The 26,465-nt window shown below is 33.9% G+C and overlaps 1 protein-coding gene across 1 annotated transcript; it reads right to left on the bottom strand.

Moving 5' to 3' along the window:
* Window positions 1-1,266: 1,266 nt before the first annotated feature.
* Window positions 1,267-25,634, bottom strand: LOC102805067 (DDB1- and CUL4-associated factor 15-like). Its single transcript, XM_006812543.3, has 13 exons — window positions 25,510-25,634; window positions 14,779-14,906; window positions 13,195-13,339; window positions 11,798-11,901; window positions 11,042-11,181; window positions 9,208-10,617; window positions 8,737-8,822; window positions 7,108-7,236; window positions 4,933-5,030; window positions 3,985-4,040; window positions 3,203-3,260; window positions 2,281-2,393; window positions 1,267-1,796 (listed from the first exon to the last, which is right to left on the bottom strand). The coding sequence occupies exons 1-13, from the start codon at window positions 25,615-25,617 to the stop codon at window positions 1,741-1,743; spliced, it is 2,631 nt and encodes an 876-aa protein (XP_006812606.3). The 5' UTR covers window positions 25,618-25,634; the 3' UTR covers window positions 1,267-1,740.
* Between the last annotated feature and the right edge of the window lie 831 nt (window positions 25,635-26,465).

Raw genomic sequence — 26,465 nt, forward strand, 5'->3', positions numbered from 1 at the left:
ATGAGATCATGAAACAAATGCAAATACATATTTGTGACATGATGTACCTTGTGTGTGTGAAGTTTGAACTTGATCAATCCAGACATGTCTCGGATACGGATCCAGAACTGAATTCTTCAAAACAAAATGGCCGCCAGTCAGCCATTTCGAACTTGATCCGGAAAAAAAAAATGACGTGCATCAAGGTCCTATTATGTTTAATGTATGTACCAAATTTGAACGAAATCCGTCCATGCATAACTGAGATCCGGGTCCGGAATGGTGAAAATGTGTGATTTTGATGCATTTTCGGCCTTAAAATGGCCGCTATTCGGCTATCGTTAATTGGATCATGAAAAAAATGCATGTGCATATGTCCCATATAATGTGTGATGTATGAGTGAAGTTTGAACTTAATCGGTCCATGCATAACTGAGATCCGGGTCCGGAATGGTGAAAATGTGCGATTTCAATGCATTTTCGGCCTTAAAGCGGCCGCCATTTGGCTATCGTTAATGAGATCATGAAACAAATGCACATACATATTTGTGACATGATGTACCTTGTGTGTGTGAAGTTTGAACTCGATCAATCCAAGCATGTCTCAGATACGGATCCAGAACTGAATTCTTTAAAACAAAATCGCCGCCAGTCGGCCATTTCAAACCCGATCAAAAAAAAAATGACTTGCATCAAGGTCCTATTATGTTTAATGTATGTACCAAATTTGAACAAAATCCGTCCATGCATAACTGAGATCCGGGTCCGGAATGGTGAAAATGTGTGATTTTGATGCATTTTCGGACTTAAAATGGCCGCTATTCGGCTATCAGTAATCGGATCATGAAAAAAATGCATGTGCATATGTCCCATATAATGTGTGATGTATGAGTGAAGTTTGAACTTAATCAGTTCATGCATGTTCGAGATACAGGTGATCACGGACGCACGCACGCACACAGGGCAAAACACAAGTCCCCGTTTTCGGACTACGTCCGAACGGGGACTAAAAATTCTGTTTTCATACTTTGTCTAAACAGGGACTTAAATATGCTACACAAATAACAGTAGGCATCAAGCTTCAAATAATTTGAGAAAACATTCAAAGCCACACAAGGAACATTAAAATACAGCTACACAGATGTGAGCCATGAACTAATTATGTTTGTTCTACACTTGTGTATTAGTATTATTTACTTAGTGCACACACAACTGAGTGTTCAAAGCACACAAGAGCTAAGAAAGTACCTTTCAGGTCGGAGACCCATGGAATAATTGTGGGTATAATTTCAGCACAAACCAATAATTACTTTATTAGAAGCACATGTACTTACGTAAATGACATTGTTGTTTCTATGGTCATAATAAGTCATAGTTTAATGATAGAGCATACAATACATGCACTATTTGGCTTATTTGTGCTTCTCTTACATATGTGCTTTTCATAGAACGAATAATGTAGTTGAAAAAATATATCTGCATCTCCAATATTTAACAGTGGCAAAAACACATGTTTAATAGTATCCAAAACAATTGTTCGTGAATATTAAAATATTCACATTCAGTGTTCAGTTTTGCACTTGAGTCCAATGATTCACTGGTGTTCAATGCATAAATATACATGAATGTATATTTGTTAAATCAAGTGTTTTATAAATATACACCAACTCTCCAGGCTTTGCATCTTCTCAATACATCCATTTCAACAACACCACATTGCTGCATCAAGTCACTTCTGGTTATCGCATTGGTAGGTTAATCTCACAGAGTAATAGCTACAAAATGAACTGGGTCTACAAGTTCTTTCAAAGACTGACCTGAAAGACAAAATTGTTTAGCTCAGTACAGTTTGTAAACATGTTCATGGCTACTCAGTTGTTGTTCCATGAAATGTCATAATGATATTTAATTATTAGTATCTTAGAATAATATGTGACTATTCAATTCACTGTCAAGCGTGTGACCTCCAAAATCCAAGGTCAACACATTTTATGTTAGAAAACAGGCAGGCAAAATAATCTGTCATAAAGTTTGCTACTTAAATCAATAACCATTAATCTAAAATATGCATGACATTTATGATGTTTTAATAGTTGTATGCATGTTTTCTTTGTTCATAATGTAATGCACAAAAACAAGTACAAATGTTACAACGTAGGACTGTCTGTGTAAATAGGTGTAAAACAAAGGTTTATGGTCATACATGTAAACACGTAGTTTGTTAAGTTGTATTTCTCAACAGTTTAACTGTCAGGCAGTAATCATGGGGTGTTATACATTATGAATTCAATACCAACTTACGTTTCCAGACAGCTTCATTTGTCAGGACATGAACGCTTCTAACAAATGCCTGGGGTATAGACAAATCACGCTGTAATTTCTGACATAGATATTTACCAGGGTTCCATAGGTTACTGAAAATAAGACTAGACAATTCAGTACTCTGCTGAAAACTTTGCTTAATAAGCATGCTAACCATCATACAGTGAAGGGTCCATTGCATGCACATTTATTCACTCTATGCTAATGCAAGCAGCCAATAGACCATTTTCTGTTCTCTGCGAGATCCCGCGTTATGCATGAAATCAAACGTAGTAAAATCAGGAGAAACGAAGGTCATAGCATGGTAGTGGCGTCAAACATCGCGTGAAATTCAACAAACGCGAACGTATTCTGGGTGTATTTCCACACTTAATAATGAGCTGTACACCTTTGATGATGGTCAAATTCGATCAAGGCTATCTAAATGCAATGTTTTCATGTCAAAGATCGGCCTTTAGAAATTCAAGTCCAAAATCAAATCGTTTGATTTTTGCGACAGAAGTTCGGTCTGTGACTTTATGCAATACGCAAGATCTCGCAGTTGAATGGAAAATCACCTATTAACTTTGCCAGAATTGTTTACATGCAAAGAAAAAACAAGTTAAAGTGTTTTACACTTTCCTGATAATGTGTTCTTGTTTTGTTTGTTTCACCGGAATGCCGGCCAAGATTGGAGGGAGTGACACAATTTAAAAGTGTCCAGTTTAGGATTGGTTGAATTTACTCAAATTATACCAAATGATTCACATACGTAAGCAATACAAAATCAGTCAAAGAATATCAACATTTTGTATCAAAACAACAAATGCACATGCATCCATGGGCAAATTAAATAACAAGTTTTAATGAAGGTGGCCCAGGTATGCCCGAGATAGGGTTGTTGAAATGTCACTCTACTCACCATAACTGAGCTTGGTCAAACTCCTTCAAGTCTTCTATCTCAAGCGTCTCATACAGACCTAATTTACAGTAAAATATTACAACAAATTATAGGCATATCTAGTACATATATTCATAAAACAAAACATCTGTGCCCATGCGGATGTTGACTATGAAAAAAAAATTCAAGTAGAAACTGCCCAGAGAAATAGAATAAATTCAAATTTAAATCTAAAAATACACAAAATAATGCTAGGAAACTAAACAGAAAATAAATAACCATGGATTCAAAATACTGTAAAACATGTTGAAAAAGCGACATGCAATTTTAGCGAATTGTGGTAAAATGACGTAATAACGAAATGTTGATTTAGGGAATCTCTCTTGTCATTGTTGATTTCCTGTTTTCACAATACTTGTCTGCCGCATGCCAAAAGAGTTATCACCTCAATAAAAACAAAGAAAAACTGTCAAGTGTAATTAGGAAGCGTCCCAGATTTTTATGTTCCGGATAACTGTATACAAATCCCCAAGCCTTGGCCATTTTGAATTTATAATAAAGTCATAAGCGACAGCTTGAATTAGTAAATCAGTTCTCTCGCTAAATTTGCTAAAAAGACATGTTTTACAGTAGTTCTAACATAGTACGGTAAGTGTTACAAAATCAAAAGTTTTGCACTAATAACTGAGCCAGTCATTAAATCTAAGATAAGATTAGGAGATGAATTCCCACTATCATAAACCACCTGCTTTATTAAATACTGATAAATCCATGTAGCTAGCATTTGTAAAGCATTCACATACCTGTTTTCAAATTCCATGAAAACTTGAATCCTGTCTGAAACAACCTTGGAGTAACACTATAATTAGGAGAGACAGGTAGTAGTAAGTATTCTGGAAGCAAGTACAACAACCTAATCTTGATACTCTTATTTTTCTAGTCCTCAGAGTCTACCGAATCCCTTCACCAAAGGTTGCTATGCGCATGCAATAAAGAGGGGGCTGGGGAAGTTTTTAACAAGTTGATCAAACATACTTTGTCCTTCTTCAAATGTCTCACAAACATATATAGGGATACAAAGATTTTATAAACTATATTTTGTTCAACTTTATTCTGTGCATATAAATGAAATACATGTTTTCCATATGAATATTCCAGATAAATAATCACTCTAAGCAGGTGATGCATGATATACTACAACAGGTCATTCACCCTATATACTAAATAAAGGAGTTATGTAACACACATACACAATCCACAGTGCAACGTTACTGTACCCCAACATGTACATGCTTTCAGTAGGCGATGTTTGAGGAGGTAATGGAAACTTTTGGAGCATCATTCAAGTAAAAGTTCTAGACATTCGCGCCACAGACTAGAAGCCCCCTCGTCCCCCCAAGCTTTCAACATCCTTGTATGTAACTACCACAAAAACACATTTCAGCGAAATACAGTAATGCACATCACATGGATATTACGAGTCTGACTGACAAACTGACTGTACAGCCATGTCAAGGATTCATATGACAAGGGTATGTAACTTGTGTCATGTGCAATGACAATTCAATTTCAAATCTCACGATGAAAATGAGCAAATCTGTGAGAGGAAATAATTTTGTTTTCGTACAGCATCCTCGTGCATTCACAGATATAACCTCCACCATAAACAAAATACGATTATGAGTACAAACTTTATGAATAATCGATGCTTCCAACACTAAGCAAAAGGAATAAAAACTGGTTGAACTTACTCTTCATATTCAAAATCTAGACTCCACGGATCATATTCAGGTTTAGCTCTGACCAGTGCTAATATCATTACTGCTACGTTACATGAATCAGGACATACCTACCATCAAGAACAAACATACAAATAGTTAAGTAATAATATAAGTTTTAAATTGAAATAGATAATAACTAATCTGTTGGTGTGTAACATATTCCACTCAGTTATCTCCTGCATACACTTGCTTGAAACTAAATTCATGCTCAGCTGTCCCCTACACATCATAATGCTAGGCTCTCATTCAGATTCATCTCTATCACCCTGATAATCAACGACCACTACTTCGCAGATTCAAACTCCACCCACATAATCAAGTTCCAGCTTGGCATCCAGATTCTACCCATATTGACGATTGGGGAGTAACACGGCTGGCTCTAATGTTGCATGCAAACTGAGTCAGTACATGCATGCCAATACCATAAAAACCAATTAAAATTAATTCAAAATTAAATCACAATGTCTATTAATAATTTGCACACCCAGTTCATTTAAAAAAGTATTTATTAAACTATCATTTTAATGGATGACATTCAAAATATTGATGAAAATTCAATCCTTTTCGTGCATGCTCTAACTTTGTACATGTATGCATAACATGGCATTGCAATCATTTATATCTAAATGATCCAAATTACTTTAACAAGCAGTCTGTCGGCTGAGATAGCTCCGCTGTTAGCAATGCACATGGCAATTAAAGAACAGAAGATATCATTAGAAAATGAACAAATCTGAGAGAGGTCCACATGTAGTACCTATATGTATAATATATCAAAGTAATTGGACTTGCGGTTTTCAACAAGAAGTCGAAAATATCACTTTTTACCAAAAATTACAAAAATGTTCATCAAAATTAGAGAATTAAAGATATCATCATGAAATGAACAAATCTGAGAGAGGTCCACATGTAGTACCTATATATGTAATATCAAAGCAATTGGACTTGAGGTTTTTAACAAGAAGTCGAAAATATCACTTTTTACCAAAAATGACAAAAATATTCACCAAAATTAGAAAATTAAATATATCATTACAAAATGAACAAATCTGAGAGAGGTCCACATGTAGTACCTATATATGTAATATCAAAGCAATTGGACTTGCGGTTTTCAACAAGAAGTTGAAAATATCACTTTTTACCAAAAATTACAAAAATATTCACCAAAATTAGAGAATTGAAGATATCATTATGAAACGAACAAATCTGAGAGAGATCCACATTTAGTACCTATATATGTAGTATCAAAGCAATTGGACTTGCGGTTTTTAACAAGAAGTTGAAAATATCACTTTTTACCAAAAATGACAAAAATATTCACCAAAATTAGAGAATTGAAGATATCATCATGAAATGAACAAATCTGAGAGAGGTCTACCCAAGATACATATACACCAAGTATCAAAGCATTCAGGCTTGTAGTTTTCAAGAAGAAGTCGAAAAAGTAAAACATTGACACGGACGACAACGACGGACAATCACTCACATGATAAGCTCCGCTCGACAAAGTCGACAGCGGAGCTAAAAATGAGTTTGTATTATATTATTTTGAAGAAACAAATGAACCTAGTTTTTTGAATGCCTGTATTAGTTGCAACCTAGACGTCTCATTGTTATTTTTTATCAAATTTGCATACTACATGTATCTGCTAAGCTTCATCGGAATTATCAGTCACAGTGCCAAGGAAGTCAATTTCTCACTATACTTGCCAATTATAGATCAAATCATGGTAAATGTTTCCATACATGTTTTTATTCAATAACAAAATTCATTGAATTTAACAGTGAAATTCAAATAATGCACATGAACAAAAAAATAATTTGTATATTATTTCATGCATTTAGATTTTTATTATCGCAAATTATTTGAGTTGTTGTAATCATCATATTATAGATACAGGTCTGAAAACACAATTTGCATTTTTTATCCTAGCGCACATGTTAATTGTTTTTGGGGAATGGCAAAAAATCTTTCTTCGTCTGCATCTCTTAACAAAATTAACATGTATCTAGAAACACTGAAACATTTTTCTTACTATACCAACTACATTGCTACATCGGGCAGTTGCAAATCTGGATTTTGAATAGAATTAGAGAAGTAGATCTGGGAAAAGCTTGGTGTAGTGCAACTAGCTCAATACTTACATCAAGAATTTGCATATCATAATCAGTGAAATCCAAATATCTATCTTTCCATTTTGCATGTGATCTGACTGTCTCACTGATGTATTGTTCTGCATCCATTGTGAGTTGTTTCACTTCAATGTACTGCCCCTATAGAAGTAAAAATGTGTATGCCATTAATCTGAATCCAATCATTCGAACTAAGACAAGCTGGTGCTATAAATTTGCAGTATAATGTACATTCTAAAGAGAACACTGCATACAATATTATACAAACCCAATAATAAACATAAGTGGGAGTAGCATAATACATTTTATCAAGTAAGCTTTAGGTTAATTCATTTAATTTTTTCATGAAAATTATCAACAAAACTAAGTACACTGCATGTAATATTTAATGGGTAGACTGCAATAGCAAGAAATTTTCTCATGGACATAGTTAAATAATAACACATGTTTGTGAGGTTAATATCACGATTTGTTGACTGCCCAAGGGATGGTGACCATAATATTGATATTATTACAATATCAATATTATGGTCATGACCAACAGCCTGAGGACAGACAACAAATTGTGATATTGCTTGAATGGCCATGTGTTAATTTTATAACATTGAGCAGACATCCACCATGCACAATCACATCTACCATGCATCACTCACACCCGCTCTCCCACAAAATAACAACACTTATATTTGAAGTATGCAATATTTTATTTTATGTATTATAACAAGTTTCACATTACTCAATAGCAGACATACATTGTTTGCTGAAAAAACTGTGAATAACATAGATTAAATGTTATTTTCAGCCACAGATATTCTTTTTAGTAAAAGTGTTTCAGCAGTGGGAATCACTCAATTTATCAAGTATATGTATAACATTTTTGAAATGAATTGAGAAATAACTTTTGCCAGATAAAAATGTCAGAGTGCTGTGGAAAAAACTGAAATTACTTTCTCACGAACTTATACTGCGATACTTATTCACGAGTCACACAACTTAAAGCATTTTCAGTTATCATTTGCGCCGCAGTCATCATGGCTGCAAAATTTCAGTGGCGGCTTTGTCATACATTTTTGCTTCATATAAAGAATAGCCTAAACATCAAAACAGAATATCTTACTTAAAATCAATTCTGGCACGTTCGCTGTTTATTTCGGATGGCTAAAGTTCCTTCAAAACAGGGCAGCACCAGTGTAGCGAACAACAATTTGTTACGTGCAGTATCATTGTGCAGTGGTTTTAGTACCCATGTAATATCCACTTGGTGGGCAATATACCATGTAATATCTATTTTTATTCAATGACATGTGGCCGAGTCTCAACCAATCACAGCATGCGTAACAGCAGTGAGATGTGATAATGTAGACTGTTAATTTTTATTTGAATTTTTTTTTATTTTATGCCACCAGCAGCGTGTTCTGAAAATGCAATCAATGCAATCCTGAGCCAAAATTGTGGTACCAAATGAAATCAATGAGTAGGATGAAAAACAAAATTTGTTTGAAAAGTTCAATGTTTACATACTGTAACCATAAACACATGTATATGCTACACAAACTTACAATAGGAAAAAAATTAATGACACTGAGACAACTACCTATTCTATATAAAAAGATAAAAAGCTTGAAATTTCATGATAAATACCTGAATATCCGGTGATCTTCTAGTCCTTGTCATCAGTGAGTGATTAGCACCGTGAACCTCCAATGGTAACATACTATGAAACTCATCTAATAACGTAGAAAAAATATGATTACTGTAAAATACTTTATTTTCGCTTGGAACTAATTTTCGCTATTTTTGCTGAAGGAATGATTCAGTGAAAATAAAATCCAGCGAATATACTTTTTTTTCCTATATTTTACATTCAACTCGTAAAAAATCAGCAAAAATTAATTAAATTAATAAATAAAGTATTTTACAGTACATGTATATGCATCTTTTGCAAAACTACCGGTAATGTCATAGCCGTTTCAAAGTTGAAAGTAGTAAGGATTGTGTTGGTATTTTGAGAGAGTTTTACATTATAAGTAGTATTTTTTTATATCACAAATGCGATTCCTATTCATTTTTTTTAATAATGCCCTGAAGAAAAGAAGAAATCAGGAAAATTACCTTCAATGTCAAGTGATGAATCAGTTTCTGGTACACAATCTACATATCTGCGTACAGAGTAATTAAAACCTCTCTGTTGACAAGTACATTTCTCTAGATCGCTAACACTGTTAATACTCCATGATAAATTAATTGTAGTAGCACCATGTATGGGACAACTCTGGTCAATCTCACAGCCAAAATTGTCCTCCCCTAAAACACACTCTCTTTCTACTGGAATCCCTTCTGGCATGCTCTTCATAGACTTTTGATCAGTTTTGTCATGGGTTTTGTGGTTCCAACTGTCACATAATAAATTCCTTGAATCATCTTGGGAACACAAATTAGGAGAAGTCAGGTCAAAGTCTCCAAGATCACTGCCCTGACTGCATATGACAGTGGCAAACTTTCTTGCTACGGTCACCCTGTTTCTGACTTGTTCATTTTTCCGTTTTCTTGATGATTTGCGATACTTATTAGCATTTGTGTTTTCTTTTTCAACAGTACCCTCATCGTCATCATGAAGCGACACCCGTGGCGAGTTTTCCATCGCCTGATTGAAAACCTCCTCTTTATCACTGATTGAGGATAAGTTTGTAGCATCACTGTCATCAATTTGGGAGCCCTGAGATGTGGATGCCACCATAGAATATTTCACCTCAGTCAACAAACTACTGAAAATCTCTTCATTTTCATTCAAATGCGCATCAGAGGTTTCCTCATTGACAAGATCACTATGTATCTGTACCATCTTTTTCTCTCCTTCCTCTGTCACTTTGCATGTCATCTGAGCAATATTATTGTCATTTCTTTTGAAACCTCGATTAGCACATGTACTCTGCATACAATCTTTAGCATCAAAAAGGCTGTGTGAGGTGGCTTTGGTATCACTCGTGGAAATACTGTACTCCTGATTGTAAGTAGATTCCTGAGACTGACTTAAAATTGGAAGGCCGCTTAATGAAGGCTGTTCTTTAGCAGTGTGCGTATCTTGACAAGCTTGCATAGTTACAAAAGCACCGGTGTTTGCATCCCACTGTTCCATACCGACAGCAGTATTTCTAACACCTTGCACAATTGTAGAAAGACGGTCTTGATAACTTTTCAGTCCATGCAGCGTAGCTTCTGGACTGCTTATATAACCCTGTGAACTGAAGGAGTGTTTTTCACTGTCAGTAGAGGTCTGTGTATTTGTTGCAGTGTTATTTGTAGAGTACAGACTACTCTGTGTACTGGTAGCAGCACTACCACAGTATACTTTTACACCCAGAGCAATGAGAGAGTATCCAGTGTTGATGACAGCTAGTCCATCTCGCTTTAGACTGTATTTTGGTGCAAACAGAGGAAATGGCGGCGAAAGTTCATATTTGGTATGAACAACAAAGCCGTGTTTCAGACATCTTGATGGCCGGGTATCACTGTCAAATATTTCTGAAAAATAAATGAATATTATAAGCTCAAAAAATATTGTCATCTCCCATATTCTAGTACACCAAGCTGATTGGAAGTGAGCTGGTAACAGGAAATGGAAGAATTCGCAATACAGTACTCAGTTCATGAAATACAAATGTAGCACCAACATTCCACTTTAATGATGTCTGCATGTTGGACGAACCACACAAACACAATGTGTTGCCAGGTGAGTTCACAGAAGCAAATCTAAAAATGCATTATTTTGAAACTCAAAGTATGGATAGAATTGGCAAACAACATTGATATTTCACTAACTGGGTCATGTCTGCATGAATCACTAGTAACATGATGGAAAGTAAAAAAATCCTGGGCTAAATCAGGAAATAATTCAATTTGCACCTTGAAATAAAACATGTAAAGTATATAATTTGGTATAACCTACCATCATTGTAAATGTTGTTATTTTGACTCTTCATGGCAGTTTGAAAGTTTATACATTCTTTACATGGTGAAGTTGGAGGTACAGCTGTGATTGTAACATAGCACTGTCTCTTCTCATCACAGTTACCTCCTGAAGGACAACTGTAATATAATCACATTATCTATACTTATTGAAACCATTCATTATTTGCATAGTATATTTGCATTGGCTACCCATGAATTGAATACAAGATGCTACTAAACGCACTGAATGACATGTCACCTAAATATATATCAGACTTAATTCACTTTAGATCTTCACCTCGCGAACTCGGTTCAACAAATACAGAGCTCTTACATGAACCAAAATATAAATCAGAATCATTCGGCAAACATTCTTTCTCATGTGCTGCACCACGGCATTGGAACACATTGCCAATTGAACTACGGAAGTCACCAAAATTATTATTATCATTGTAAGATCTGATTTTTTATTATTGACGTACATTCCTGAAATGTTACATTAGAAAGGCATACACAAGTAAGAAATGACAGTGAATCTAGTGAAACATGATGATTGTTGCATCAATACCCCTTGAATTTCAAGTCAATTGGGACATAAAATTTACACATATCTTTGCTTGAAAGTGAAATTTAAAGTGAAATATAGTTCAATTTTTTTTATCAGAATGACCCAAGGTGGGACTTATTTTACAAAATTCTGGTGAAATTGGGGTAGAAAGATTTTACAATCTTCATATAATTGGCAGCACTTTACCTGCCATAGACAAAGACTTTGGAAGCATCGGTTGGCCAGCTACACACTGCTATATACAGATCATCCTGTATCTCTTCTTCGCCAAACAATCTAACTTCAGACACCTGTGAAAAGACATCAATATATTATGGCGTACAGAATACAAATTAATTAAAAAGCAAATAAATATATTTGAGATAATTCTGAGAATACCGGAAAGGCCGAAGTAAAATATGATTAATTCCTCAATATGTGCAGAAACAATATTCTATGTTTGGGATTATGTGACATGATTGTGTGACCATCTTCCTATCATAATGATATGATAGCAATTGAGTGTCGTATAACCATAGCCAACCAGGTTCACAATAGTAAATGACTCTAGATTTAAACAAATTACACTATAAATGTTTGCCTCCCCCAGATTCCACTTTGACAAAGAAAACTGAGTAAAAATTACAATTTTGACCATTTACTATGACATTCGATGAGCCAATTTTTGTTTTCATTTTCAGTAATCTGATGGTACATGTATGAAGTCAAAATAATGAAAATATAATGAACATGACTTAAATCTTTAATTGCAACAAAAAGTTACTTTACGATAACAGGTCACAAATACATGTATTATTCAAAACAAATTATCTGTATCAAAAATCTACCAAAATCTAAGTAAGGAAAAGTTGTTAAATAAAATCATCTTATATTTCTTCACTATTTGCTACAAAGCCAAAAGTTTTTCTAGTCAGTGGTTATGTAACAGGCATTTATTTCACTTGCTCATGTGGAGCAGATTTTTTCAACTTTTGGTTTTCACTGTATTTTGTGTCAAAGTATACCCTTATTCAGCTTTTTCTACTTTATCATACACAGTATTTATTTTGTTTAGAAATGAAGTTTATCTTACTTCAAACAAACTTATTTTCTAAACAAAAAATGTTTTATTTTATATTTGAACGTAGAGATAGATATGAAGTGCAAAATAAAATTACATTGGTTGACAAATCAGAAGCTGAAAAATCTATTCCACAGGACAGCGTTTTATCTCCTGATTACTATGTCACCAATGATATTACTTTTTTTCCAATGAATTGGTGGCAGGACAACTTTGTCCTGTCACCTTTATATTTCTACGGTACTTGTTAAAATAGGCTGAGATATTAGAAGCTGTACACTGTGTGCCCTAAATCTAAGGTATTTTTGAAATATGATAATTTTTTCATGTTTGCTGCTTTGCTCCTGCTTCATTTATTCTTTCGCCATGGCATTTATTTGTTCGCATTTGGTGAGCCACAGCTCACAATGTAGAGGGCTGTGAAACCTTTTGTTTAATAAACCATCAAGAAATTGTAATGCATTTAAAATTTTCACTAGTTAGCTGGTGGCATCATTAAATCAATATACCAGAGAATACATACCTTAACCATCGGTTGGTAATATTTAAATAACCACCAATATAATCTGTAGACATAGACAGGTAACGCGGTGTGTTCGTTAGCTTCAACTCGTAGCGTATAGGACAAAATAAACTGACCATCTTTAGTAAAGCCTAGAAACACATGTCTAAAATATAAAAACACAGAAAAAAAAAATCTAAAAAAAATCTGGTGCATTCTAATTGAAAATAGTATTGTATTTGCTCTATTAGAAGCACGTCTTCCATAGAAATGCATATAAAATTAAGTTTGTAGTAGAATTACATATATTAAAATATTAATTATTTTGACCATAGAAACATTTACATATAGGTGCATGCACTACTAATAGAGCAAAAACGGTATGTAAAGTTACACAAAGTAAAAATGGAGCAAGATTGCATGTTAGAACATTGCACACTGTTTTCTAATCTTGTACCTTGCTACGTATGTACATGTATGACTTGAATTTTATTTAATGAAGAAAATTACAATTTTCAAAAACAATGGACACTGTAATGGTGATAAATTAAAATTTTCTACAATAAAGTCACTTCTGCATAAAAGTTAACAACACTTGATATATTATTAAAATACTTATTGTGCATATTTCCCCGGAGTGAACAGGGAACATGGCATACAATTACAGCAGCATGCTTAAGGCAATACAGATGTTTAATTGGATCATATTCATAGTCTATCAAATCAACAGCAGATCAAATAAATAGATGATACACATTAACTGCACAATGTATTTTATTTCTAATGAAAATGTCTCAAGTCAATTGTCACTATGCTTCTGTGATTTTATGTTGTGTGCTATGAGAGACTTCAGACTCTTTGTCACAGTCTGTTACATGTACGCCTCAATATAATAAAACTAATTGTGTGTTTCTGTAAATGGTCTAAAAATACTTGGTAGTTAGACAGAGATATTGATCTTATTTTTTTTTTTTCTCCCAATGAGTTTACTCATTCTGAGAAGTTGAACAAATCATGGTTTAACTACCCACACAAAAAATAAAATCTAAGTTAAGTTTTCTGAATATATATTTTTGATACAATTAAGTGCTAGTCATTAAACATAGAGAATAAAAATTAAAAAATACATTGGTAGAATGACTATTGCTAATTTGCATAGAAATAAATTCTATATTCCCCCCAAAAATGAAAACACAAAATTTATTTTATTTTGCCTAAGGAGTGCAAACAAAACAATATTATCCGGACATGTATGACAGCATTATGTTGATTAAATATGATCATGAAAATGTGTTGTTTTGATAAATATTTAATGAGAATTTCATCATGAGATGCATGGGGAAATGGTTTTTACCAAAGAATAATGCAGTAATTTCATAAATTACATTTAATATGCAATGCAAGATATTTAAAACAGCATGATGTGCTTAGCTATGAATTTTCAAAATACATCTGTCAGCCTATCACTATAAGGAATTCTATGCACAGTGTGGCATAATGTAGTGGTAATGTATTGTGCAGCCAAAACCAAAAAGAGGATTTTAGGGATGTACATACAGACTAAAATGTTTTTTTCAGGGAAGAAAAAGGAAATCTGTCACTCACCCCTCATCAATCAGTGTTTCTGCATCAACAATGTATTTAAGAGGAATGCACAGTCGTCCTGGAATCTTACCAAAGACAGATCTAGGAGCTGGAAAATTATACTTTGTTGACTGTAGTGAACCATGTACCTAGGAATATGATGGGAAAACAAGTCAGTAATCAAGAAATTTTAGAAAGAACTCATCGTGTCTGAAGGTATTGGAAGCACGAAGTACAAAATAAGGAATACTGTATTTACTATATTAGAAGCACATCTTCAACATGCATAAGGCAAAAATTGTGTGTTATTGCATTCAAAATCAATGAAATACATATTTTGACTATAGACTTGTTATTATCGTAAAAATATATTTACAGTAAGCACATGAGCTTTTAATAGAGCAAATACAGCGTTCAAAAATGTTCTGCAAGTAATGAACAGGATGGTTCCAAGTAGCTATGGTAGAACATCTACATCTACACGAGTATTTAATGAAAAAAACACCATACTGTACATGATGACTTAATATTTTGGTCATACATTATACATGTATATCTTGTCAGACAACAAAATTATAGCACGAGTTGCATGTCCCTATTTGCAACAGTTCTTAAGATATTAAGTTATGCATATTATTGAGGTCACATGACCATATATAGTCATCTGATGCATTAGTCATATCACATTGCCAGATGCCTTCATTATAGAACTGGTTGCATGTCATAATCTGCAGCAGTGCTTAGTACATTACAGTTATGCATATTAATGAGGTCACATGACCATATATAGTCATCTGATGCATTAGTCATATCACATTGTCAGATGCCTTCATTATAGAACTGGTTGCATGTCACAATCTGCAGCAGTGCTTAGTACATTACAGTTATGCATATTAATGAGGTCACATGACCATATATAGTCATCTGATACATTAGTCATATCTCATTGTCAGATGCCTTCATTATAGAACTGGTTGCATGTCACAATCTGCAGCAGTGCTTAGTACATTACAGTCATGCATATTAATGAGGTCACATGACCATATATAGTCATCAGATACATTAGTCATATCTCATTGTCAGATGCCTTCATTATAGAACTGGTTGCATGTCACAATCTGCAGCAGTGCTTAGTACATTACAGTTATGCATATTAATGAGGTCACATGACCATATATAGTCATCTGATGCATTAGTCATATCACATTGTCAGATGCCTTCATTATAGAACTGGTTGCATGTCACTAATTGCAGCAGTGCTTAGTACATTACAGTTATGCAGGGTTCTCCCCAGGGCTTTTTAGCGCCGAGGTCCGCGGCGCTATACCTGTGAATCTCGGCGCTTCACTTGGAACCTCGGCGCTATGTGTTCCCACCTCGGCGCTTGATTTCATATTTGACATGCCAATATCAGATGTGAAAAAGCTTTGTTCGCCACGCCGGTCGGCCCCGGCCGTCACTCAAAATTAGTGACCACCACGGAAATGCTTCCGACGAGGACTATTGTCTGATTGTTGGTATAATTACGTACCGACCGACACGCATCCTGCCAGTCGTGGATTATAATTTATAAACAATAGACCTAGTCGCACGATACGTAGCGGCTAGTCAAATTTGTGGAATTAGCACCTCTTTGTTTGTAAGTAAATACTTTCTGCGATAGACACAGTCTTTAGATTGAAAGCTAAAATTATTTCAAAATCAATTCCACCTCGATATAACATGGTCAAATTGGAGTTCACGATCAGTTCACGCTACTCAAGAAAAAACAATGTGTTTATTGCGTGATTTGGTAAAATACATTTGAACTGTTATCATTGCGAATCATGTAAAAACTCTTCTTACAAGACCTAATTTACCTTTTAAAAATTGCAAATCACCTCTTTCGAAAGCTGTCATGCAGTTTTCAATTGAAATCGATGCCAAGACATCGTGCTACGACATCGCTTTACTTCCGCACTGTAATTTTTATGATCACTACCATTCGGAAAACTTCGGGTTCTACCGGCATTACCATGCGGCATTTTGATTGGTTAATGGAATTCTTGACCCATCGGGTCAAAGGACAAATGCTAATGTTTCACAAACATCATGGCGGGTCTGTTTTTTTTTACCGAAGCGATCAAGTGATCAAAAATAATCGCTCCCGATAAAAATAAGTCGGATTTTACTTGCATTTCATATCAAAAAAAAAAAGAAGTAAAATTTGTTGAGGAATTATTGCTATAACTGGTGTATAACATGGCCAAGTAAGTTATGTCACGTCGTAACTTTGATGATCGTTTTGAAGCTTTATTTGTTCGCTCATTACTGTAATTGTAAACGTTTTAGAAGTTGATGGTACGAATAATAAATTACAACAATACGTCAATTAATTACGTGATCGATTTTTTGAAGGAGAATGTTTTTGGAGTGAATAAAATTATGAGATTCGTGAACATAAATCTGGCTTAACGTTTTGAATGCGTTTCCTTCAACGTTTTACAAAACAATTAAATTGCAACAATAATGTATTTGTGTTTGTTTTTAGTCTGTAGCATTTGTATTTCGAGAATGTTTCAAACTCTTCTAAATTGTGAAACATAATGTGTTGATTCCATTAAAAAAAATATTTGCCCTGTTACTGAGCTTACTAATATTCATAATTGTAAATAAGTTCTGTTAATCAATGAAGGAAAGATATGTAAATGATATGCAAATTATTATGCAAATTAGCCCCGGCGCTATGCATTTTTTCTGGGGAGAACCCTGTTATGCATATTAATGAGGTCACATGACCATATATAGTCATCTGATACATTAGTCATATCTCATTGTCAGATGCCTTCATTATAGAACTGGTTGCATGTCACAATCTGCAGCAGTGCTTAGTACATTACAGTCATGCATATTAATGAGGTCACATGACCATATATAGTCATCAGATACATTAGTCATATCTCATTGTCAGATGCCTTCATTATAGAACTGGTTGCATGTCACAATCTGCAGCAGTGCTTAGTACATTACAGTTATGCATATTAATGAGGTCACATGACCATATATAGTCATCTGATGCATTAGTCATATCACATTGTCAGATGCCTTCATTATAGAACTGGTTGCATGTCACAATCTGCAGCAGTGCTTAGTACATTACAGTCATGCATAATAAGGACACATAAAACTATTTATACTTAGTAGGTAATTAATTAATACACATGTATGCATAGATTTCAACCCTGAAGTAATCAGATCTGTGGATTACTCAAAAGCACATACATTGTATATATCTATTTACATTAAAACATAAGTGGTACAATGTAGTAAAGTAATCTGTGGAGCTCCTATAAATTGGTTAATTTAGTTTATCCCAGAGCATCCATGCACCAAGTTTCATTAAATCTGACGAGTGTTTGAGATACTGGTGAAAAAGAAAAATATTGGCTAATTAATATGAAAATTAGGTAATTAATATGCATGGAATACAATTAAACAAGCAGTCTATCGGCTGAGATAGCTCCGCTGTTAGCAATGCACATTTCAATTAAAGAACTGAAGACATCATTAGAAAATGAACAATATGAATAGTATCAAAGCAATCGGACTTACAGTTTTTAACAAGAAGTCGAAAATATCACTTTTTACCAAAAATTACAAAAATATTTACCAAAATTAGAGAATTGAAAATATCATCACAAAATGAACAAATCTGAGAGAGGTCCACATGTAGTACTTATATATGTAATATCAAAGCAATCGGACTTGCGGTTTTTAACAAGAAGTCGAAAATATCACTTTTTACCAAAAATGACAAAAATATTCACCAAAATTAGAGAATTGAAGATATCAACATGAAATGAACAAACCTAAGAGAGGTCTACCCAAGGTACATATACACCAAGTATCAAAGCATTCAGGCTTGTAGTTTTCAAGAAGAAGTCGAAAAAGTAAAACATTGACATGGACGACGACGACGGACAATCACTCATATGATAAGCTCCGCTCGACAAAGTCGACAGCGAAGCTAAAAAATAATCAGGTCAGTGCTATACCCCAGGGCATACAATGTGTATATGTACCAAGTTTAATTCAAATCTGTTGAGAAACCAGTGAAAATGCTTAAACTTGGCTATTTAATATGCAAATTAGGTAATTAATATGCATAGGATTGCCAACAAAAACAAATGAAGTCAGTGCATTATCCCAGAGCATCTACATGCATGTACCAGGTTTCATTAAAATCTGATAATTGATTCTTGAGTGAAACAGACACACACAGACATTGTGTTCTTCGCAAACAGGTGTCAATAAAATGTCATGTAGCAATTTCAAAGTGTTCAACCTTTTCACGACCAGGTCTGTCTTTTTATCACAAATTCACAGAATACTCCTGTTTATAAGCTGCAGCACTTTCCTTCAGAGAAAAAAGAACAAAAACAGACAAAATTTTTTTCAGTCAAAACTGAAAATTGACTCCAAAATTTGGGCTCATTTCCAGAAACATTGAAGGATAAAAAAAAAAAAGCGTAGAAAAATTGTCGTGGAAAAGTCTGGTGGTGAAAAGGTTAAAGTACATTAACCCAAAATCACAGTTGAGCCTTTGTATTTAACTGAGATTTGTGAAACCAGTTACATGGAATTGATTTTCAACATCTATGCACTTTCTTGTCAAGGCCACAAGTCCCTCAGCACCTGGTTAGAAAATGAAACTGTCCAAATGCATGTTTTGATGTTTATTATTTTAATCTGAATGCTAACGCCATTCTGGAAGCATCTGAGTGAAATTTATTAGTATATGACTTCATTTTATCAATTTTTTATTTGTGGAGATGGGGGTATGCATATACAGGCACCATTTTGTTCTGGTTTCCTAAAACATTTGATCTTGGATTGATCTTTATACATGTAGTAGAAATATAACTAGGATTATGTCCTATGTTGATTTTGATGACTAGGACATTGACTATTCTTTTTTAGGGCACATCCTCTTATTTGCATGAAAGAACATTTTACAGAGTACAGTATCAGTATTGTGAGTTTATAGTTACAGGGCTTTGTGTGAATGACATGCATGAATTTCGGTTTCAATGAGAATAACGCTTCATAATGTGAATGGCATAGAAATGTAAACTACCAGTATGTGAAATATCATGTAACATGCTACATGTACAACGCTGTAATTACATGTACTTCAGTTAAGGCAAATGAACACCTCCAAAATGCAAAAGAATTAATATACACGTAGTAGTACGGTAGATATGATATGAAAAAATGTTACAAAAATACACTGACTTAGGCGAAACAGATTAGACAGCAATGCCATTTTATCAAAAAGACTTACAATAATAATAATATGAATGTATTTTGAAAAAAGATATCATGAAATAAACATTGTTATCACAAGTGTCATTTGACTTGAAAGCTTAATTTTATTTTACGTCAAAACAAGACTGCTAAAAAATGTCAGTTTTTCTCAATTGTGATGTTTTAAGCTGAAAATGAATGTTATCAATCAGTACATGTACACTAATAATAATAATATTTATTGCATCTTTAGAAATACAGTATTTCTACCAGTACAGTAGCAATACAAATATAAGTATAATACATGTAATAATAATAATCATAAATGAAATATTAAAGAAAGAGAAAATATTATAATGTTAAGTATAAAAGTAAAATGTAATGTGTTAAAAATATTTTTTTAAAGACTAATAATAAAATTCAAAACTATTAACTATCTACATGTATTCTTTCTTGAAAGGCTTTGTAAATAAACTGTGAAACCTTAAAGGCCCAGGTATACTATAAATACGCTCCTAAACAATAGGGATTATTTCCTTGCTTGTCACGCTGTAGTAAACAGCTCCAGCCAAGCTCCGGTAACGTCTAGGAGCTATTTTTTTTTTAAAGTTCTGGGATGTGCACTAAAAAGAAGCTGAGATGATTGCTAATTTGCATAACAATTCACTCAGTAAAATTAAAATGGCTGTAATAGTTCCAAATTTAAGTGTATTATCGTTTTGTAAAAAGTTAAACATAGTGCATAATATGGAGAGCCCGTCATTTCTTTTTTTTTACCATGTTTCTCTTTTATTATTTATGTACAGCCTTGCTAAATCTTGCTAAGCATTCAAAAGAGAGAATGTTTGCACCTGTTATCTATATTTTAAAATCCTTTTTGAGTATGTTCCACTATTCACAATTCTACAAAATTTTAACAGTCTATAGCCAAGACTGTTTGGACAATAAAAAGCAAAAAAAAAAAAATTTCACTCCCAAGTGCCCACAAACCTGCATTTCTACCTTAATAATTGAATAAATGATTGGTATTGTGTGAATCATGTGGTAGAAAATTTAATTCAGACAAAAGTTGCTGGCGCAAGTTTCCATATTTTGGAAAAGTGGAATTCATCCTCATTCACATTCATGTTGCACTATTTGTACTTTCTTTCTTATTAAGTGGTGTTTTAGGGTATGTGTAAATGTGCCTGCCCTTGTCACTTTTAAGCTTGTTCTCAATTTTAGCAATGCCCTACTGTGATTAATGTTTTGTAATGTCAAATATGGCTCAAAAGAGTTTTTAAATTTATTTTTTGCAAAAGTTAGTGATGTGCCAACAAAGAGATCTTGCTAGGCAATTACATGTACAAAGTTATACTTGATAGTGAGTAACGGATTCTGCCGTAAATTTGGCCTGAGCCGTTAAACAGCAGTTTTTATAGTTGTTTTTTAAATATTTTGGCGTCATTTCAATCGTTCCTGACACCTATTGTATTTCAAGCATACGATTATTGTGACTAGCGTGAATAGGTAAGTTTCATTTTAACAATGAGCTGTTATCACTGTAAACAATGTTAAATTACTCTTTTGATGCTTAGTTTATCTTTTGAAAACAACTATATTTTTATTTTAAAAAAATCCTGCCATTTTCCCCATCAAAATCCAAGCCAAACGATCGTACTACAACATTGACAAATATTTTCTGCGTTGCATTCAATTACATTAATATATTTAAATGAGCTATGGTAATTTGAACATGTTGGCATCGTCATGCATTAGTTAATTAGCGATTTGACCTTAGGTCAACTCATGCAAGAAAAGAACATGACGAATACTCGACAGCATCAAGCGTTTATATGAGAGTTGAATTTTATTTGCATTTCATAACAATTCAACGAATTTATTTTTTGTACGTTATTATAATCACAACTGAGTAATAATCAACAATTGTGAAATGCAGCAAGGCCTATTGTGCAACCGTGATCACTTACTGCTACGCAATGCAATTGTGTTTGTTTTTATTTAAAACTTCGTTTAGAATATACTTTCGAAACGGCTATTGTACAAAAGATTAGTGCTGTATATGCCACAACTTTTCGTTTAGGTTTGTACTTTTAAATGAAATATCGCCAAACAACCACACAAAGTTGTCAATGGAATAATAAACACATGTATGCCTAACACCAAAGCATTGGAAATAGTGGTTAGTTGAAATTCCATTTTTAACCAAAAATGACAAAAATATTTGCCAAAATTAGAGAATTAGAGATATGGCCATGGGAAGAACAAATCTAGTAGATGTCAACACAAGGAACACACCAAGTATCAAAGCATTCAGGCTATCAGGTTTTGAAGAAGAAGTCGAAAATAGAATTTTTGGCCAAAAATGACCATTTTATATTCGTATGAACTGAAATTAGGTCGGGGCGTAACAGAAGGGTTTTTTTTCATTATTTTTACCTTAAGTTTCTACCTTTCTACTCTCGATGGATTCCGAAACTATCTCATCAATTATTTTGATGGCGATGGTCCGAAATTGGTCGATTTCACAACGAAAAACGCGTGAAATGGGAAAACTATGACGCCTCGTTGCGTCACGATAACTTATTCAATATGGCTGTAGTTTTTCGCGGTTTTCGTCTTGAAATCGACCAATTTCAAGACCATCGCCCTCAAAATAATTGATGAAATAGTTTCGAGATCCATCGACAGTAGAAAGGTCGAAACTTAAGGCGAAAATAATGGAAAAAAAAAAAACGGCTGTTACGACCCGACCTGATTCCAGTTCGGTAAAATAGTGTAACTCACATAGGATGGAACAGTACATTTTGTAGCTCTATGGTTTCGCGTTAACACCACGACGAACGAAATAACTGACAGCGAAACCAAGTGAGCTACAGAACTGCAGCTAGGTTCAACCACGGTTTCGTTCAACACAATGGCAACAGCAGACTGCAACCTCTGCGGTCGATCCACACAACTACAACTTTCGGAAAAAACTTCTGCCAGTTACTAAATTCCACGCAAACACGATTTCGTCTGTCCCAAGAGTTCCACAACATCCATAACCACTTTAGTTCAGTCTTTGGAAGGAATTCAGTCGATTTAACAGGAGAATCGACCTGCCCACACAGACGGAAACAATTCGACTGACCGACACAGGGACGCACAGATTTATTCATAAACAAAGTTATTCCAACACCATACTATAGATGGCGCTCTAACTATAGACCGCCACAGTAGAGTTTTGGGGAGATAATTTGCATAATTTTTGGCAGATCGACTTCTCATGAACAAATTACCATCTACACTCATCAAGGCCATCCACACACCAAAAATCGAGTAAAATGGTTTGGCGGTTTTTGAGAAGTCGTGCACAGACAGACAGATAGACAGACGGACAACAGACGCAAGACAGAAACCCATCCCATAGGCTCAGCGGACCTATGGTCCATTGAGCCAAAAATGTATAACAAGCAGCCTGTCGGCTGAGATAGCTCCACTGTTAGCAATGCACGTTTCAATTAAAAAACTGAAGATATCATTAAAAAATGAACAATATGTATAGTATCAAAGAAATCAGACTTGTTGTTTTCAACAAGAATTCAAAAATATCACTTTTTACCAAAAATTACAAAAATATTCATTAAAATTAGACAATTGAAGATATCATCATCAAATGAACAAATCAGAGAGAGGTCCACATGTAGTATCTACATGTATATATGTACCAGTAATATCACAGCATTCGATATTACGGTTTTTAACAAGAAGTCGAAAATATCACTTTTTACCAAAAATTACAAAAATATTCACTAAAATTAGAGAATTAAAGATATCATCACAAAATGAACAAATCTGAGAGAGATCCACATTTAGTACCTATATATGTAATATCAAAGCAATCAGACTTGCAGTTTTTAACAAGAAGTCGAAAAAATCACTTTTTACAAAAAATTACAAAAGTATTCACCAAAATTAGAGAATTGAAAATATCATCATGAAATGAACAAATCTAAAAGAGGTCTACCCAAGGTACATATACACCAAGTATCAAAGAATTCAGGCTTGTAGTTTTCAAGAAGAAGTAAAACATTGACATGGACGACGACAGACAATCACTCATAATGATAAGCTCGGCTCGACAAAGTCAACAGTGGAGCCAAAAAATAAATAAATAAATGAAAAATGACACTGGGTGACATTGTAATGAAATTCTAATCCACTTTTTAATTCAGCAAAAAAAAAAGATTAGCTTCTGCAATAGTTTTTTTCGCCAACTGCCAGATTTTTCAATGAAAAAATAAGTCTCCCAAAAATATTTGGTGATCTTTTTATGAAATTTTGAACCCCAGATAAGTGCCCACCAGCCGTGAAATCGCCCAAGGCGATTTTTCGGATGGGCAAATTTACGGCAGAATCTGGTACTAACAGCATTCAGAGACTGAAAGAGATCAACAGAGACATGCAGAACCATTGGACAATTTTCTTGATTACAAGTAGACAAAACTGAATAAATTCAATAATATATTATTCAAATTTGATCATGCCATAATTATATAGAAAATAACATTCCCTTACTAGGTGCTGTTGAACTGTGTTGCGACTCACTCCACGGGAATATTGACACAACCCCCGTTTCATGGTGCTAAAAAAAAAATCAACACTCAACTTCTAAAGAGCTTTCATGTGTTGAAAACCCTTCCAAGAAAACGTGATATACAATGTACCATAAATAAATTTCTATGCTTTCCCTAAGAACATTGTAGTAGCAGACTACAGTATTAAGACTCCAGGTGATGATTGTAAACTCAGAGTGAGTCATAATGGCTATTCCATATGATTCATAAATCATTCACACAAACTATTTTTGTGAGTGACAAAGCGTAAAGTAGAACAACATACTTTAGAAGAATGTTCACAATATTAAAATACAGATGGTTCGTACAGAATATAGTGTGCATTGCTGGTCAAGGTCTTGCATCTCGAAGTGAAAGCCCCAACCTTTCCTCTCACACTACCACCAATAATGGCAAAAAGTAGTTATACGTTATTACTTTTGATAAGAATAGTGTATTAAAATTTAACATCTTATAACACATATATAAACTGTTATTACACAAACTGTTTTACAGATGTACAGTGTATACTACAAAGACAGACCTGATAGTAAACAGTATGATTAGTGGCAAATCGATAGAGACGAATTAAGATTACAAAAATCGCAACACAGTCTACACATACGAACCTCATTCCTAGAAAATCATTTAGTGTATATAACAAGCCAAACGCCACAGACGAACCTAAAGCCGGCAGCGTCATCAATCTAATAATTTACCTTGTTTACAAGCGTGCAGCGAACGAAAACAAACTCCCCGTCAATTTTGGTCACCTATTTGCGGCCATTGTTCCGAACAGTAATTCGAACGAGGTATTATTTTCCCTGACTAAATGATCAATAAATCTGGTTGAATTGGGAAGACTCACCTCTCTTGTATGTAGCCTGCTCACAACATTGTAACTCCCCTTATATTTTTGACCAGAAGTTGTCGTTTTACGAGAATGCGACCTCCACAATGTTGTACTTGCCGCCATTTTGTCTTCCCAGGATACAACTCTAAGCTTTAGAATAGACCCCCTAGCTAGATTGCCGAGATTCACACAATCTGACCAAAGGGTCGTATTTAACCGTCACATAATTTGTAAATTACGTCTTTTTAAAGCCATGATACTTGCTTCACGAAAATTAATTTGGCACGATCTTTCAAATTTTCCTATGTTGAAATTGATAAAGTGTAAAGTTTTTTTCCCTATTAAAAAATTTGCATTTGCTTTGTACGAGAATTACATCACCCTTCTTCAGTTTCTGCCTCACATAAAATAACGCCATAAAAAGTTCTCACCATATATCAACATTTTTTATAGATGCATGTGGTCAAATAATGATATGTAGTTATAAAACGGGTACTTATGATTGTCAATTATAAGGAAAATCTGATGATTACTATTCATTTTTTATGTCTTCCTATGAAAAATGTCAATTTTTGCATTATTTTTATAGCCAGTTTTTCACAAACAAATATTCGTACTGAGACAAAAAAAACACACACGTCAAAATCAATAATTATATAACACTTTTGAAACAAAAACTTGTGATAACATTTTTGGATATTGATTGAATACCCAAAATTATGTCCATTTGGTTTAAAATTAACAAAAAAATTATTGAAAAATACCATATTTGCTGGATATTAGTATCGCATGCACTTACGTAATGTCTTTGTGTCAAAATAAGTAATATTTTTATTATTCAGTACCCGTATGTTGACAAATGACAAAATTTGAATTTTTGCACTAGTTTCTATGCTGAATTTTTTTTTTTTATATTGTGCAATCTTGCTCAGTGATATGGATAAAAGTTATATATTATTGATATGAATTTT

This window comes from Saccoglossus kowalevskii, chromosome 9 (genome assembly GCF_978046115.1).
Source record: "Saccoglossus kowalevskii chromosome 9, keSacKowa6.1, whole genome shotgun sequence".
NCBI classification, from domain to species: Eukaryota; Metazoa; Hemichordata; class Enteropneusta; family Harrimaniidae; genus Saccoglossus; species Saccoglossus kowalevskii.

What these genes read in the sequence shown, in the direction of transcription:
- LOC102805067 (XM_006812543.3), bottom strand. Translation starts at nt 25,617, where the DNA reads ATGGCGGCAAGTACAACATTGTGGAGGTCGCATTCTCGTAAAACGACA. An exon ending in GAAGATCACCGGATATTCAG is followed by an intron (nt 7,237 to 8,736) that starts GTATTTATCATG and finishes TTACTTCTATAG; the next exon opens with GGGCAGTACATTGAAGTGAA. An exon ending in ATGATATGCAAATTCTTGAT is followed by an intron (nt 5,031 to 7,107) that starts GTAAGTATTGAG and finishes TCTTGATGGTAG; the next exon opens with GTATGTCCTGATTCATGTAA.